Here is a 16,290-nt window from a genome sequence, read left to right as displayed (position 1 = left end):
TGAAGCACAATTTTGAAAACAGTTGTCAAAACACAACACACGATTCACCCAACTAGACACACAAGGAGCAGAACACCTCAAATCTTTTTCAAAATGATACAATCATGCCACAAACATGGTTCATAAAACTGGACTCTGTTTGAACCAGTTACACACTGCTGTGCAAAATTTATAACACTTTTACACTAACTATTCTTTTCTAATGATATAACCTGCTTGATTTTGTCAGAGATATTGTTACAGTAGAGTACGTAAAAGTACATGAATATGTCGACCAAACACATTGTATGCATGTCTACGTACACTATGTAAAGGTTGCATGTTGTACAAAAAATAAGAAGAGATTTCAAATTGAATACTGTAAACACAGCAAACGATGAGGACAAGTACACGGATCTGTTGCCTTTCTATAGTGCTTACACCTGATAGGTGCGTAATTGTAAACATACCAAAGTGCTCGCACACCTGAACCTTTGTTTGATCAATGTCTTCACATGTGTGGCATTTTTCAAGGCAGCGTCTAAAAAAGGCAATTAAGTGACATAATCTAAAATTTCTGTGTCTAATGTAGAAAACGGGAAACACTGTGTGTAGTATTTTGCCAATAGTGTGAGGCTGAGAATGTGCTAATAGTTGTGCAGGTCTGGGCTTCTGTTTCGCTCCTTGAGTGTCAGGTTTCACTAATTGTGTTATTTGAAATGTTTGCGTCTAAGCAATTGGAAAAAAACTGTAAGAAGGTCCTGCAGTAGGATATGCTTCATTTTACTGGTATAGTTTGTCTGCTTACAGCAGGAATGATGTCTCAAATGGCCGATGCCGGTTTTATATTTTGCGGGGAGGACCCTCGTACCTTTGAAAAGACAGGCCTCTGAGTTTAAAGGAGAGGTCACTGCTGGTCCAAGAATCCTGGAGCGGAGCCCAGAATGTTACTGGTGGCGAATTACACATCTACAGTGCATCCGGAAAATATTCACAGGGCTTCACTTTTTCCACATTTTGTTATGTTACAGCCTTATTCCAAAATGGATTAAATTAATTATTTTCCTCAACATTCTACACACAACCACCCATGATGACAAAGTGAAAACTGTTTTTTGCAAATTTTGGCAAATCTGTTAAAAATAAAGAACGAAAACATAACATGTACATAAGTATTCACAGCCTTTGCCATGACACTCAAAATTGAGCTCAGGTGCTTCCTGTTTCCACTGATCATCCTTGAGATGTTTGTACAACTTGATTGGAGTCCACCTGTGCTAAATTCAGTTGATTGGACATGATTGAGAAAGGCACACACCTGTCTATATAAGGGATCACAGTTGACAGTGCATATCAGAGCATAAACCAAGCCATGAAGTCCAAGGAATTAGCTGTAGACCTCCGAGACAGAATTGTATCGAGGCACAGATCTGGCGAAGGGTACAGAAAGATTTCTGCAGCATTGAAAGTCCCAATGAGCACAGTGGCCTCCATCATCCGGAAATGGAAGAAGTTTGGAACCACCAGGACTCTTCCTAGAGTTGGCCGCCCAGCCAGACTGAGCGATCGGGTGAGAAGGGCCTTAGTCAGGGAGGGAACCAGGAATCCAATGGTCAGTCTGACAGAGCTCCAGCGTTGTTCTATGAAGAGAGGAGAGCCTTCCAGAAGGACAACCATCTCTGCAGCACTCCACAAATCAGGCCTGTTTGGTAGAGTGGCCAGACGGAAGCCACTCCTCAGTAAAAAAGCACATGACAGCCCGCCTGAAGGACTCTCAGACCATGAGAAACTAAATTCTCTGGTCTGATGAAACAAAGCTTGAACTCTTTGGCCTGAATGTCAAGCGTCATGTCTGTGTAACATAGTTAGAATGGATGGCTAAAACATTGGCTCAACTACGCCATCTACTGCCACAAAGTGGTACAAAAACGGACTGTAAAAAGGAAGGATTGTGGGTAATCCTCAGTGTAATGGATGATTAAAAGAAGAGGTTAACAGGTCCAGCACAACAAATATAGGGAAAGCCGAAGACATCTTACAAGGGTTACATCTGGAGGAAACCAGGCACTGCTCATCACCTGGCCAATACCATCCCTACAGTGAAGCATGGTGGTGGCAGCATCATGCTGTGGGGATGTTTTTCAGCGGGAGGAACTGGGAGACTAGTCAGGATTGAGGGAAAGATGAATGCAGCAATGTACAGAGACATCCTGGATGAAAACATGCTCCAAAGCGCTCTGGACCTCAGACTGGGGCGACGGTTCATCTTCCAACAGGACAACAACCCGAAGCAAACAGCCAAGAAAACAATGGAGTGGCTTCGGGACAACTCTATTCATGTCCTTGAGTGGCCCAGCCAGAGCCCTGACTTGAACCCGATTGAACATCTCTGGAGAGATCTGAAAATGGCTGTGCATCGACGCTCCCCATCCAACCAGATGGAACTTGAGAGGTTCTGCAAAGAAGAATGGGAGAAACTGCCCAGAAATAGGTGTACCAAGCAGACTTGAGGCTGTAATTGCTGCCAAAGGTGCTTCAACAAAGTATTGAGCAAAGGCTGTGAATACTTATGTCGGGCCCTTCACCCTGCTAATAAACCTCACCACGTTTTTCTTCACTGAGGACAAAGGAAAAACACAAACATATAGGCGTCCCCCCGTGACCTGATGCCAGGGGCTGATAACAGGAGCCCTGCAGCTCTCCAAACCCCACCTGGCCATAAAAAGAGGATGTCCAAAAGAACACCGAGAGCTCCCATTGGCCAAGGACAGTGACATTTATTTATGGACCTCAACTTTATAAAAAGAGATTGCGCCAAGGAATCGATCTCTTTCGCCTGACTTCCCAGTTAGTAATAGATCAAGACACCACAACGTTGCTTTCTTTTCTTTTTCCTCCAATTCCCAAGTTTCAGTCTTAATCTCGCTGGACAAACTCAAGACTCGCGCTTCACTCCATCCATGCTTCCTTTTTCGCCCTTTTGATTTTATTCCCGTTTCACCCTGGAGGACTGGAGAGACAGCTGCTCTGTGACCCCCCCCCCGCATCTGTTCCGAACGAGAAGTTCCAAGTCGCCTTTGCCCACTGAGTTTCCCTGTGCGGAGCTCAACCTCCCTCAGTCAGCTGGAAGCTGATAACCAACCATCGACCGTTCGCTACGTCGATCGAGCCCATCAAACAGTCATTGAATTTTTTGCGGTTGAATTATTTGCGGTTGAATTTTTTGCAGTTTAATATTTTAACATTGAAAAACATTCAGATACATGATTTTAATGCATAAATATTCAGTGCTAGAAATTCAATTACCTTTTACTTTCAAAATCCGATGACACAGATTTACTTCCATACAGGTGCACCGTTGCCTTGGATACTCACACGCACACGCTGCAGTATCTCTGTCTGTGACTCACAGCTGCTCTTATTACCTGATTAGTGGAGTCACATGACGCAGTTATGCTTTCTGTCAACAGACCAACATGATGAAGAGACTCGCCCCCCCTCCCCCCTCCACCCTGACCTCTTCTAACTGTTAATCACTCAGTCAGTCTGACTGTCTAATTCTCCTCCCCTCTCCCTCTATCTCTTCCTCACCACCCCTCCCTTCCTCACCCTCTCACCCTCCCTCCCTCACCCTCTCACCCTCCCTCCCTCCCTCTATCTACACCCCCCCACCCCACCAAATCCAATAATTTCAAAATAAAAGCCCCATGGAGGGAATTCTTACTGTAGTGTTCACCTTTTTCTTTCAAAATCCGATGACACAGATTTACTTCCATACACCTGGGTTCATTAACGAGCTGCTGCAAAGGGCAGAGACAGGACAGCGAGTTACACATAATCCACACCTCAACCAAGTGTCCTTTAGCGCAAAACTATAACAGCTATCTAAAAAATAAGATGTTTTTGCGAGACGCATGATGAGAAGGCTCTACCGAACGCATGGATGCAGTTTTTATGTCTGTCCGGTAATAAATATGGCTCCTGTCTCAGTTTACAAAACGTGTACCTTCTGTTTTTTTTGAGAAATATGTCGGCAGATTTGTATGGGAGCCTATGGGGCTTTTGGCAGAGGTTGTGTCACTTTAACACTCCTTAAGCCAAAACTAAAGAACTCTGGGATTCCATGAACACATTAATCCAATCAGCACAACCATGCCATCATTATGAGAAATGAAGCCCCAAAAGTGTATACATTGGCTCTGAGGACAGAAGTTCCATATTTTTTTAACCAGATTCTGACGCTGCCCCACACTCTAGCCCTCGAGGTCTCACTCTAAGAATCGCAATACACACTCATGTAAAAATCAGAAACAGAGCAAAGAACTAGTGAAACATAATCAGTGATTGTGAAAAAATTAGAATAGATATCAACAAGCATTTTTTTTTATAGAGTTGGCTGTCGAGTGTGACGCCGAGGTTCTTAGCGGTCGAAGTGGGCGTTAGTACGGAGTTCCCAAAGTTGACTGTCAGGTCCTGGGTAAGCGAATCTTTTCCGGGAAAGAAGTAGTTCAGTCTTGTCGGGGTTGATTTTCAGATGGTGGGCGGACCTCCACTGAGAGATGTCAGTTAGACAGGCAGAGATCCGAGCCGCCACCTGAGTGTCCGAGTGAGGGAAGGAGAGAATTAGTTGGGTGTCATCGGCATAGCTGTGGTAAGAGAAGCCATGCGAGCGAATGACAGCGCCAAGAGAGTTTGTGTAAAGCGAAAACAGGAGGGGACCCAGCACGGAACCCTGAGGAACTCCAGTAGTAAGAGGACAAGGTTCCGACTCAGATCCTCGCCAGGTTACCCGGTAGGTGCGACCATCGAGGTGGGACGAGAGAAGGGAGAGAGCAGAGCCTGTGACACCAAGTTCCTGAAGGGAGGAAATAAGGATCTGGTGGTTGACCGTGTCAAATGCAGCAGAGAGGTCCAGAAGGATGAGGACAGAGGAGAGAGAGGCGGCTCTAGCAGTGTGGAGTTGCTCAGAGACAGCAAGGAGAGCAGTCTCTGTGGAGTGGCCTGCCTTGAAACCTGACTGGTGGGGTTCAAGGAGGTTGTTACAGTGGAGATAAGAGGAGAGTTGATTAAAGATAGCACGTTCAAGGGTTTTGGACAAAAAGGGAAGAAGAGAGACCGGTCTGTAGTTGTTTTCTTCCGAAGGGTTGAGGGTGGGTTTCTTCAGGAGAGGGTTGACTCTTGCCTCCTTCAGTAGGAAGTAGGAGGTGGGTTTGAGAAGGAGGAGCGTATGTCAGCTATTTTCTTGGTGAAGTAGTTGACAAAGTCTCCCGGAAGAAGGGTGGAGGGGGGAGGAGGGGTAGGGGGTTCGAGGAGATTGGAGAAGATCGAGAAGAGTTTTTTGGGGTTAGAGAATGAAGATTCGATTTTGGATTGGTAGAAAGAGCTTTTGGCAGCAGAGATAGAAGCAGAAAACGAGGAGAGGAGAGATTGAAATTCGAGCAGGTCCTCAGGTCGTTTATATTTACGCCATTTCCTTTCCGACGCTCGCATGGTGGCTCTCATGGCACGGACCGGTTGAGACAGCCACGGAGCCGGAGGGGATTTGCCAGTCCGTCGTGTCGTAAGAGGGCAGAGAGAGTCTAGAGAGAAGGAAAGAGTTGAGAGGAGAGTCTCTGCAGCAGCGTTTGGATGCAAGAGTGAGAAGGAGTCAGTTGAAGGGAGAGCTGATAGAACAGAGGATGCCAGCGAGGAGGGAGAGAGGGAGCGAATATTGCGACGAGCCGGTATAGTTAGTCAATGAGGGAGGTTTGTTAGTTATCGAGAGTGGAAGGGAGTAAGAGATGAAGAAGTGATCAGACAAATGAAGTGGAGTTACAGAGAAGTTAGTGGTAGAGCAGTTTCTAGGAAAGATGTAGTCAAGGTGATTGCCGGCTTTGTGAGTAGGAGGAGAGGGACTGAGTGACAGAGCGAAGGAAGAAAGTAGGTGTAAGAGGTCAGGTGACTTCTCTGTCTGGATGTTGAAGTCACCCAGGAGGATGAGCGGAGGTCCATTTTCGGGGAAATTAGACAGGAGAATGTCCAGTTCTTCCAAATCTCAAATCTCTATAACTATTATAATGCTTTTTTAAACATACTACTTTTAAAGACATACTATAATAGAACTTTTTTAAATAATATTTTTTGACATCCCTTTTCATGGCCTTTTTTAAACAAACTAGACCAGGAGTTTTTAAATTGTATTTTCTACATATTAAACTACTTAATGTGCCGTTGAGCCTCAAACTATGAATCCAGTTCTCTCTTCTGCAATCTAACTAAAAGATTCCTCCAAATCATTACAGATGTAGCTTTTAAATACTCACTAAGTTGTGGGATTTGTGAGTAAGATATTGTATTTAAATAAAAAAGTAGAGGCCAAAACATCCTTAATTTAAGTCTCCAAAAAATGCCCCAAAATGGAAATGCAAAGAAATCACCACGGCATCATTTTTTACAGAAACTGTCTGAAGACATTTTCAACGTTGTATTAATCAGAACTTTCCGTGATACAGAACAGAAGTGAACATTAACAGTAAAATGAGTTTTATGTTTGATTTTCTGTTTCGCCCGTCGACTGATGGAGGAAGAGTACGCAGGCGCAGTCTGATCCATCTTCACTAAAGAATCATGTTTCTTCATTACCACTAAATGTTCTGCTGCGCTCCATCAGAACTGAACAAGAAGTACTGATCCACCCGCCACAATAAAGGTCACACTGAAATATCTCTTTTTAACTTCTAAAATACTTTATTTCTGCCCTTTCTTTAATCCCATGAAGATGGTGGATAAGATGGTGATCAGTATTTCTTAAAGGCAATTTATTGAATTACATTACATTACATCACTTTTGTATTAGTATCGTCGGGATCCGAACCTGGGTCTCGGTGTAGCAGGTAGATTGCCTACCGCTGTGCTACGAGTGGTGGTGACTCAGGTGCAGAGACAGACAAGTTGTTTGGAGAGTGAAAAAAGGTTTCTTTACTTGAAAAGAGCAGAGGATTCCAAATGCTTGACAAAACTCATAAATATTCCTAGACAACTAAAAACAAGGTCTGGGCATTTAACAAGGAAACTAAGGGTGTCCCAAAAAAGAGGCAACAGAAGATCTTAAAAAACAAAAAGTATTAACAGAGGTATGGCATCAAGAATCTCACGCGGCTCAGATCTAGATGGCAAGTTCCAAGACACGACAAACTCAAAGAAACTCAAGTGGCCTTTTAAAGGCTAGAAAACAAGGCACAGGTGAACGCAATGAAAACAATCAAGACCACACACACACACACACACACCCACACACACACACACACACACACACGTGACAGATATAAACAGGATCACTGAGGACTCCACATGGTCCTTCAGGGTAATGCAGTCCAAAGACCCTGACACTTTTGTGCATGTTGTATCAGCACAGCTATAATTAAAGCATCATGAATATTCTGCTAGTTTATCTACACACATTGAAGCAACAATGAAATTCAAAGTTCTCTACCAATGCAATTCAGAATGAAAGACCATTTAAAATAAAATCTGATTCAAGAGCTAAGAGAATGAAATAAAAACTATAGTTTTAACTGTGTAAGACCTCAGATAATAACTTGTGGTACTGAAGGGAAATGTGTCCACTTGTTCCTGTCTCCGTCCAGGTGAGTCTCCCTCTGGTTTGACTGCATCTGAAGAAGATCACATGAAGTTATTCCTCAGAAACGGAAGCAGGAAGTTGTTTTGAGTTGCAGCAGACACCTGGCTGACCTTCACACCCGGTCCTCCTGCTCCTCTGGGTCTTCTCTCTGTGCTGCCATGTCTGAGAGGTCCTCATACTCAGGATGAAGGTCCATCTGATGGAGAGACGATGAGAGTCAAAGGCCTCAGAGAAGCAGTTCAGATACAACTGACCCTCGGCTAAGCCCCTCCCCCAACGCACACTGTACATTCCTACGTTAGCAACCGTAACTAGGGACCAGAGGCCTTTAGAGGGTTGATGTCACTTAGGGATTAAACATGTGGAAGACTGAATCCATCAACGATCAATAAAAACTCCTTTGTTTGCTCCAAAGTAAGATGCTAATAGCGTTAGCTAGCTTAGCATGACAGTCGAAAGTAAATTATTACATTACAGGTCATTTAGCAGACGCTTTTATCCAAAGCGACTTACATTACACTTTAAACCCATGGCTTTTTCACATTTTTGCCCAGGGAGCAGTTAGGGGTTAGGTGTCTTTGCTCAGGGACACTTCAACATGGAACATGGGGCAGCCTGGACTCGAACCACCAACCTTGTGCTTCCCAGCACATCTTCTCTAACCCCTGCGCCACGACGACCCATTCTCAGTAATGTGTAATAAACATAAATCTCTCACCCAGAAGATCCTTGTTTGTTCCTGGTGTGAAACAACAACTAGAAACATTTGCAAAACATTTAGCTGTTGTGGCTTAAAAGCATTCCAACAAATATCAAAGAAATGAATAAAGCTCATATAAAGCATTCCAACTAATATCAAAGAAAGAAATAAAGCTCATATAAAGCATTCTAACAAATGTTAAAGAAAGGAATAAAGCTCATATAAAGCATTCCAACAAATATCAAAGAAAGGAATAAACCTCATATAAAGCATTCCAACAAATATCAAAGAAAGGAATAAAGCTCATATAAAGCATTCCAACAAACATCAAAGAAAGAAATAAAGCTCATATAAAGCATTCCAACAAATATTAAAGGAAGGAATTAAGCTCATATGAAGCATTCCAACAAATATTAAAGAAAGGAATAAAGCTCATATAAAGCATTCCAACAAATATCAAAGAAAGAAATAAAGCTCATATAAAGCATTCCAACAAATGTTAAAGAAAGGAATAAAGCTCATATAAAGCATTCCAACAAATATCAAAGAAAGGAATAAAGCTCATATGAAGCATTCCAACAAACATCAAAGAAAGAAATAAAGCTCATATAAAGCATTCCAACAAATATTAAAGGAAGGAATTAAGCTCATATGAAGCATTCCAACAAATATTAAAGAAAGGAATAAAGCTCATATAAAGCATTCCAACAAATGTTAAGGGGAAGGAATAAAGTTCATATAAAGCATTCCAACAATAACATTAAACCTGCAGGAGAACATGCAGTGTGGTTTGCTGCAGCAAGACTCTCTGAGAGAAGCTGCTTCTCAATGCTGAACCAAATACGACTCTTTGTCCTTTAAATCGCTCTTTGGATTCAAAGGACATTTGCAGTAAACGTGGTAAATAAATATTGGTGGTTCAAAAGGAGAAAGATGTTAGTGATGAAGTTACTTATGAATTATCTTCATGACTTAATAACAACAGACGATGACCCTTTGGTGAGTTCTGTCTCTGAGGACAAATGTCTCACCTCCACGGCCTCTCTGGACTCATGTGGTTCAGTGGTGGAGCTCACAGCTTTCTTCTTCCTGCATTCAGTCATAAAACAAACAGATACACAAATAGATTCAACAAATAAACGTTTATCTTCACTATTGAAGGACCTTTTCAAAGTAAAAGCTCAGTGAGGATGAGTTCTAGTTGCTTTACCTCATCCACAGACGAAAGACAAGCAGAACAATCGGATTCACAAAGACCAGAGTCCACCTGGTGATGTGAATTATCATTGTTGTTCTATCAACAGCTGGAGACACACAGTTATTAGACAAACAGCACGTTACCTCAACAGAAGGACTTGATTCATGGATAAACGTGCAGGAGATGCTGTTTGTTGATCAGACGATTCCTGTCATGGAGAAACTCACCAGACTCAGTAATCAGAAGTAAGGTGGAGTTACTACGTCCCATCTCGTTCTGGGCTTCACAGTAATAATTCCCACTGTGTTCAGCTGTGAAGTCAGTGATGGTGAAGATCTGTCCTGATGCTCGTGGTGAGTCTTCATGCTCCTTGTACCAGGTGTAGTTAGCTGCTGGGTTAGCATCAGCGCTACAGGTCAGAGTCACTGAATCGCCCTCCAGCATCTCAGCAGAGGGACTCACTGACACAGAGGGACGCTGTGGACCATCTGGAGGAGACGTGAATAAACATACTAAGAGGTTAGAAGATGTTAGCGTAGATAGTTGATCATTTGAATGAATACTTGTGTGTCTTTCTCTCAGACTATCTCTATTATTCATCACAGCAGCTGTCACAGGTGAGACTCCTGCTGGTGTAAAGTGACAATAAGCAGCCTTTAATCCTTTGTAATGTTCATATCTCCACACATTCTTCTCTCTAGATGCTGCTTGTGTCCTTAGCTGAGTCTGTCCTCTCACTTCTAGTTGTTGTAGGAGTTATTGATTGTTTCCTCCACCAGCTGACACGTCACTTCTACTTATGTTCTGGAATAATTCACTTGAGTCTTTATGAAAATCACATTATTCTGTCTGCTGATAGTTTATATTTGTGTTTCTATTAATAAGAGAATGACATAAATAAAGATCTGTGTCTCCTTTAACATTTAGACTCCAGTGTGTTTACAGCTGTGATTAGAATCATATTGTTGTGTCAGTGTGTGAGTGACTCTTCTACACGTAGACTGCAGGGGCCGGGGATTGAACCAGCAACCCTCTGGTCAGTGGACCACGGCTCCACCTCCTGAGGAACGTTGTGCTTCATCTTTTTGATGCCTCTAGTTTACATGCAGCGGTCTGGTGCCTCCATGTGAGATGTTGGTGAAGCTCCACAGGCCGACACAGTGGAGTGAACTTACACACTGCAGGAGAACGTTGATTCCAATATCCTGTTAAATAGCAGGAATATCTCTCTGTAGAACCAGAGGAGACAGGAAGAGAAGATCCTGTCTTGATGATCTCTTCATTCTTGTACCAGACGTATTCAGGACGATCAGGCAGAACACAGCTGCTGTGACACGTCAGCTCCAACCAGGTAGAATCTGATCTTCTCACCTGCACCTGGAAACCTGAATCAGTGAATATTATTTAGTAAAGTGTCAACATTCACAGAAGACATTTCTACTCTAGTTTTCTAGATGTTGAACATTTGTAGATGATTAATATGTGAATTAAAATGTTACCTGTGACAGACAAAGTGACTCCAGGTGAACCAGTATATTTCTCTCCTGGTTTGTTTGTCCCAAATCTGAATTTGTACTCAGCTGAGTCGCTCTCTCTCACGTCTGTGATGGTCAGATAACATTCCTTACTAAAACATCTGTACTCCACACGGCCTGAATACTCAGAGTCTGTTCTCAGATCCACAGGTTCACCATCTTTCTCTTTAGTGAACCAGAATCTGTCCTTTATATCCAGGTTATCTTTTCCAGGTGGGTATGTGATGTCACAGCTTATATACACTGTTGATCCTTTTGCAGCACAGACGTCAGTCTGATCGTAATCCACTCTCCATCCATCCTGACTCTGTATCACTGTAACACAGCACATCAGGAACCACAGTCACACTCAGAACAACATCACAGGACACACTCTCATTGGTAGTTTACTGAAGAGAAAAGATATTATGAGAAATATGAAAATCATTGAGTTTATAGAAAGTAATGAAAGAGTCCACGATGTCCACATGGACTCTGCAGCTGGAAGGAACAGCGACGTATTGAACCTGTGGACTTGAAAAAGCTCAAGTTGAAGTATTAGAAGGGTTTGGTTGATGAGAAGAAGAGTGTCTTTGCTCTGTGCTCTTCTGTCTGTGGTCAGTCTGCTGCAGAGTGGAGATGGAAACTGTAGAGAAATGCAGAACTCTGAGGGGAACGATACTGTGACATATAGATCACACCTCACTGAGGACACGGCGCTCAGCATCCGGCAGTGAATCAAGTATCTGTGACACAGATCAAAGCTACAAAATGTCCCTCAAAGAGACACTGAACAACCAGGAAGAGAATAAAAATGACCAGAAATACACAATAAAATGCTCCAAAAAGAAGAACAAACGTCTTCAGAGACTCGGAGTGAATAACAGCCTCTAAATGTGGTCTAATGCAAAGAAACGCTGCTGAACGATTAGAGGAAGTTCAACAGAGACAAATTATTCAGAGCATTTCTTCCTTGTTAATGTTCATTTAGTCATTATTTGTGTGTGATGACATCAGACCTGTGTGTGAAGTAAAAACACAGCTCCCTGTGTGTGTGTGAGGTGTGTAACGGCCTCACAATATAAATGTAGAAGTACAGTACCTTGTACAGAGAGAAGGAAGACGACTAATCCACCGGCTGATGGACTCATAGCTGCTCCTCTGTGTTCAATCAGCAGATCAGAAACTCTTTATTCAGTAAGTCACCAGAAACACGTCTACGTTAAAGAGGAGGCTGATGTCTCTGAGGTCAGCTCGTCTCTTCTGGAGTTGGTAACAAGCTGCTGTTCAACACCCAGCAGAGCTTCCTTCCTCTTTCCGTCATTAGTATGCATGAGCTGCAGAACAAGAAGCTGCTTTAATGTTAACGTCTTACTTCTGCTAAAAGGAAACATCATAAAAGTGTTGTTAATATGTGAAGATCATCTTGATGAACCTGTAAGCAGCATAAACGTCTCTTCATTCTCTGTAATAATTCACATTAAGTGAAAGGCTGCAGTGTGACGTCCTCCTGTTAACATGTAGATAAATATGTCCTCTCTGCAGCTCTTCATACGTCTTCCTCACATTCACTGCAGGACACAAACAACACAAACAAGCTGTCAACTCACACAAATGTTGCTTTATTCATTTATTGTTCACACATTTCCATTACAATATGAAAGTGTCTGTTGAGGACAGTGTGTAGTGTTTAGTGACATCTAGTGGTGAGGTTGCAGACTGCAGCCACCTGCTCCTCCCTTTAAGTCCTTCAGGTAACGTGGAGATGAACAAGGCTCCAGGTGGAAATATGAAGCGCTCCTTTAAACAAACAGATGTCTTCGTGATGAAAACATGGTTATGAACATCATATTTCAGTTAGAGGATCCATTAAAGTCCTTCACTGGACCCGTGGAGCAGTTGAACAGATGAAGGTTGTCACTGAGCAGGAGGAAGTTCTCCCACAGATCAGGGACCTCGCAGAACCCGGGACTTCTTCAGGATTTTTTTTTCAGCATCCAGATGCAGGGAAGCTCCCGCTCGAGGACCTTCTTGCACCAGCGTCTGGACCTGCAGAACCAGAGGAGAAGATCCAGCTTCAAACTCAGAGACCCAACATGAGAACACAATGCAAACACAACACTTGTTGTTATACTGTGTTTTTAAATCACTGATCACGGCGATGGAAGTCGCTCTGAAGACCGTAAACGTTAACAACACCTCATAGTGTAAATCAAGGGTGTTAAACTCATTATAGGTTTGGGCCAGACCATTAAAATCATGAGTGGGGGGCGGACGGTCCGGCCGACAGGGGGGACACAGTCATTTTCAAGGGTCTGCGGCCTGGAGTGACGCCCTCGTCGAAAAGGAGAAAGTTCATTAATTAATATAAAGGACTTATCCTGGTCCGGCGGAATGTGGCAGCACCAGTAGTTGACTACACGCACCCCGTTGCTCTTGGCTCTAATATTTATTTTACACACTACACATTGTTGTCTTCCGTGAACGCAGAGTTCAGGGAGACGCAGAATCAACGTCTTCACGTCTACGTGGATTTAAACCATATATTTAATTATATTTAACTGTGTCCATAGTTATTTATCTGGTATTACAATATATTCAATGTTGTTATTTCATATGATTTTCAGGGTTCATTTGCAAACATTGTTGTATTCCATCCATCCATCCATCTTCAACCGCTTATCCGGGGTCGGGTCGCGGGGGCAACAGCTCCAGCAGGGGACCCCAAACTTCCCTTTCCCGGGCCACATCTACCAGCTCTGACTGGGGGATCCCAAGGCGTTCCCAGGCCAGTGCAGAGATATAATCTCTCCACCTAGTCCTGGGTCTTCCCCGGGGCCTCTTCCCAGCTGGCCGTGCCTGAAACACCTCCCTAGGGAGGCGCCCAGGGGGCATCCTCACCAGATGCCCAAACCACCTCAACTGGCTCCTTTCGACGCAAAGGAGCAGCGGCTCTACTCCGAGCTCCTCGCGAATGGCTGAGCTTCTCACCCTATCCCTAAGGGAGACGCCAGCCACTCTCCTGAGGAAACCCATTTCGGCCGCTTGTACCCGTGACCTAGTTCTTTCGGTCATGACCCATCCTTCATGACCATAGGTGAGGGTAGGAACGAAGATTGACTGGTAGATCGAGAGCTTTGCCTTCCGGCTCAGCTCTCTTTTCGTCACAACGGTGCGGTAAAGCGAGTGCAATACCGCCCCCGCTGCTCCGATTCTCCGGCCAAACTCACACTCCATCTTCCCCTCACTCGTGAACAAGACCCCGAGGTACTTGAACTCCTTCACTTGGGGTAAGGACACATTCCCTACCTGGAGTAGGCAATCCATCGGTTTCCTGGTGAGAACCACGGCCTCAGATTTAGAGGTGCTAATCCTCATCCCGACCGCTTCACACTCGACTGCGAAACGCTCCAGTGAGAGTTGGAGGTCACAGACGGAAGATGCCATCAGGACCACATCATCTGCAAAAAGCAGCGATGAGATCCGCAGCCCCCCGAACTGTAGACCCTCCTCCCCCCGACTACGCCTCGATATCCTGTCCATGAAGACCACAAACAAGATTGGTGACAAGGCGCAGCCCTGGCGAAGGCCAACCCCCACCGGAAACGCCTTCGACTTAGTGCCGAGCACCCGAACACAGCTCTCGCTTTGGGCGTACAAGGATTGGATGGCCCCAAGCAAGGACCCCCTCACCCCGTACTCCCGCAGCACCTCCCACAGTATCTCTCGGGGGACCCGGTCATACGCCTTCTCCAAGTCCACAAAACACATGTAGACTGGTTGAGCATACTCCCAAGCCCCCTCTATGATCCTGGAAAGAGTGAAGAGCTGGTCCGTTGTTCCACGACCAGGACGAAAACCGCATTGTTCCTCTTCAATCCTTGGTTCGACTATCGGCCGAACCCTCCTTTCCAGCACCTTAGAGTAGACTTTACCCGGGAGGCTGAGTAGTGTGACACCCCTGTAATTGGCACACACTCTCTGGTCCCCTTTTTTGAAGAGGGGTACCACCACCCCGATCTGCCACTCTTTTGGCACTGTCCCAGACTTCCACGCAATGTTGAAGAGGCGTGTCATCCAAGACAACCCCCCAACACCCATTGCTTTTAGCATCTCTGGACGGATCTCATCAATCCCCGGGGCTTTGCCACTGCGGAGTTGTTTGACTACCTCAGTGACTTCCACCAGGCTAATTGACGATGATCCCTCCTCCGCCTCCACCAAAGAGGGCGTAGTAGTTGGGTTCAGGAGTTCCTCAAAGTGTTCCTTCCACCGCCCGATAACCTCCTCAGTCGCGGTCAACAGGGTCCCATCCTTACTGTACACAGCTTGGATGGTTCCCCGTTTCCCCCTCCTGAGGTGCCGGATGGTCTTCCAAAAACACTTTGGTGCCGACCGAAAGTCCTTCTCCATAGTTACCCCGAACTCCTCCCATACTCGCTGCTTTGCCTCCATCACGGCAGAGGCTGCTGCCCTTCGAGCCTGTCGGTACACTGCAACTGCCTCTGGAGTCCCACCGGATATCATAACCCGGAAGGCCTCCTTCTTCAGTCGGACGGCTTCCCTGACCACCGGTGTCCACCACGGAGTTCGAGGGTTACCGCCCTTTGATGCACCTAAGACCTTGAGGCCACAACTCACCGCCGCGGCTTCAGCAATGGAGGTTTTGAGCATAGACCACTCTGGTTCAATGTCCCCTACCTCCACAGGAATGTGAGAGAAGCTCCGCCGGAGGTGTGAGTTGAAAATCTTTTGGACCGGGGCCTCCTCCAGACGTTCCCAGTTCACCCTCACTACACGCTTGGGTTTACCGGGTCTGTCCCGAGTCTTCCCCCATCCTCTGACCCAGCTCACAACCAGATGGTGATCAGTTGACAGCTCTGCCCCTCTCTTTACCCGAGTGTCCAGAACATGCGGCCTCAGATCAGACGATACGATTATAAAATCGATCATTGATCTTTGGCCTAGGGTGCTCTGGTACCACGTACACTTATGAACATCCTTATGTTCGAACATGGTGTTTGTTATGGACAATCCGTGACTAGCACAGAAGTCCAGTAACAAACACCCGCTCGGGTTCAGATCAGGGAGGCCATTCCTCCCAATCACGCCTCTCCAGTTATCTCCATCGTCGCCCACGTGCGCATTGAAGTCTCCCAGTAGGACTATGGAGTCCCCTACAGGAGCCCCATGCAGGACTCCATTCAGGGTCTCCAAAAAGGCCGAATACTCTGAGCTGCTGTTTGGTGCATATGCACAGACAACAGTCAGAGTTTTC

General features: G+C 44.9%; 2 protein-coding genes across 4 annotated transcripts in view; both read right to left on the bottom strand.

The window, feature by feature from the left end:
- Positions 1–16,290, bottom strand: part of LOC120815186 (cell adhesion molecule CEACAM20-like) — a 73,019-nt gene that overhangs the window by 43,490 nt on the left and 13,239 nt on the right. The window lies entirely within an intron of this gene.
- LOC120814171 (B-cell receptor CD22-like) lies at positions 6,756–12,346 on the bottom strand. 2 transcript variants are annotated; one of them, XM_078079822.1, is made up of 8 exons: positions 12,115–12,346; positions 10,998–11,348; positions 10,674–10,883; positions 9,726–9,986; positions 9,511–9,604; positions 9,332–9,389; positions 7,711–7,796; positions 6,756–7,631 (listed from the first exon to the last, which is right to left on the bottom strand). In XM_078079822.1, exons 1-7 carry the CDS (start codon positions 12,161–12,163, stop codon positions 7,713–7,715), a joined length of 1,107 nt encoding a protein of 368 aa, XP_077935948.1. In that variant the 5' UTR covers positions 12,164–12,346; the 3' UTR covers positions 6,756–7,631; positions 7,711–7,712. The 2 variants fall into 2 exon arrangements, with proteins under 2 accessions (XP_077935948.1, XP_077935949.1); XM_078079823.1 differs by lacking the exons at positions 10,674–10,883; positions 10,998–11,348 and having other exon boundaries at positions 6,910–7,631; positions 12,115–12,287.

The sequence above is a fragment of the Gasterosteus aculeatus genome, chromosome 9, assembly GCF_964276395.1.
Source record: "Gasterosteus aculeatus chromosome 9, fGasAcu3.hap1.1, whole genome shotgun sequence".
NCBI lineage: Eukaryota > Metazoa > Chordata > Actinopteri > Perciformes > Gasterosteidae > Gasterosteus > Gasterosteus aculeatus.
Note: the sequence above shows the minus strand (reverse complement) of the source record. Positions and strands in the feature narration are given on the sequence as shown.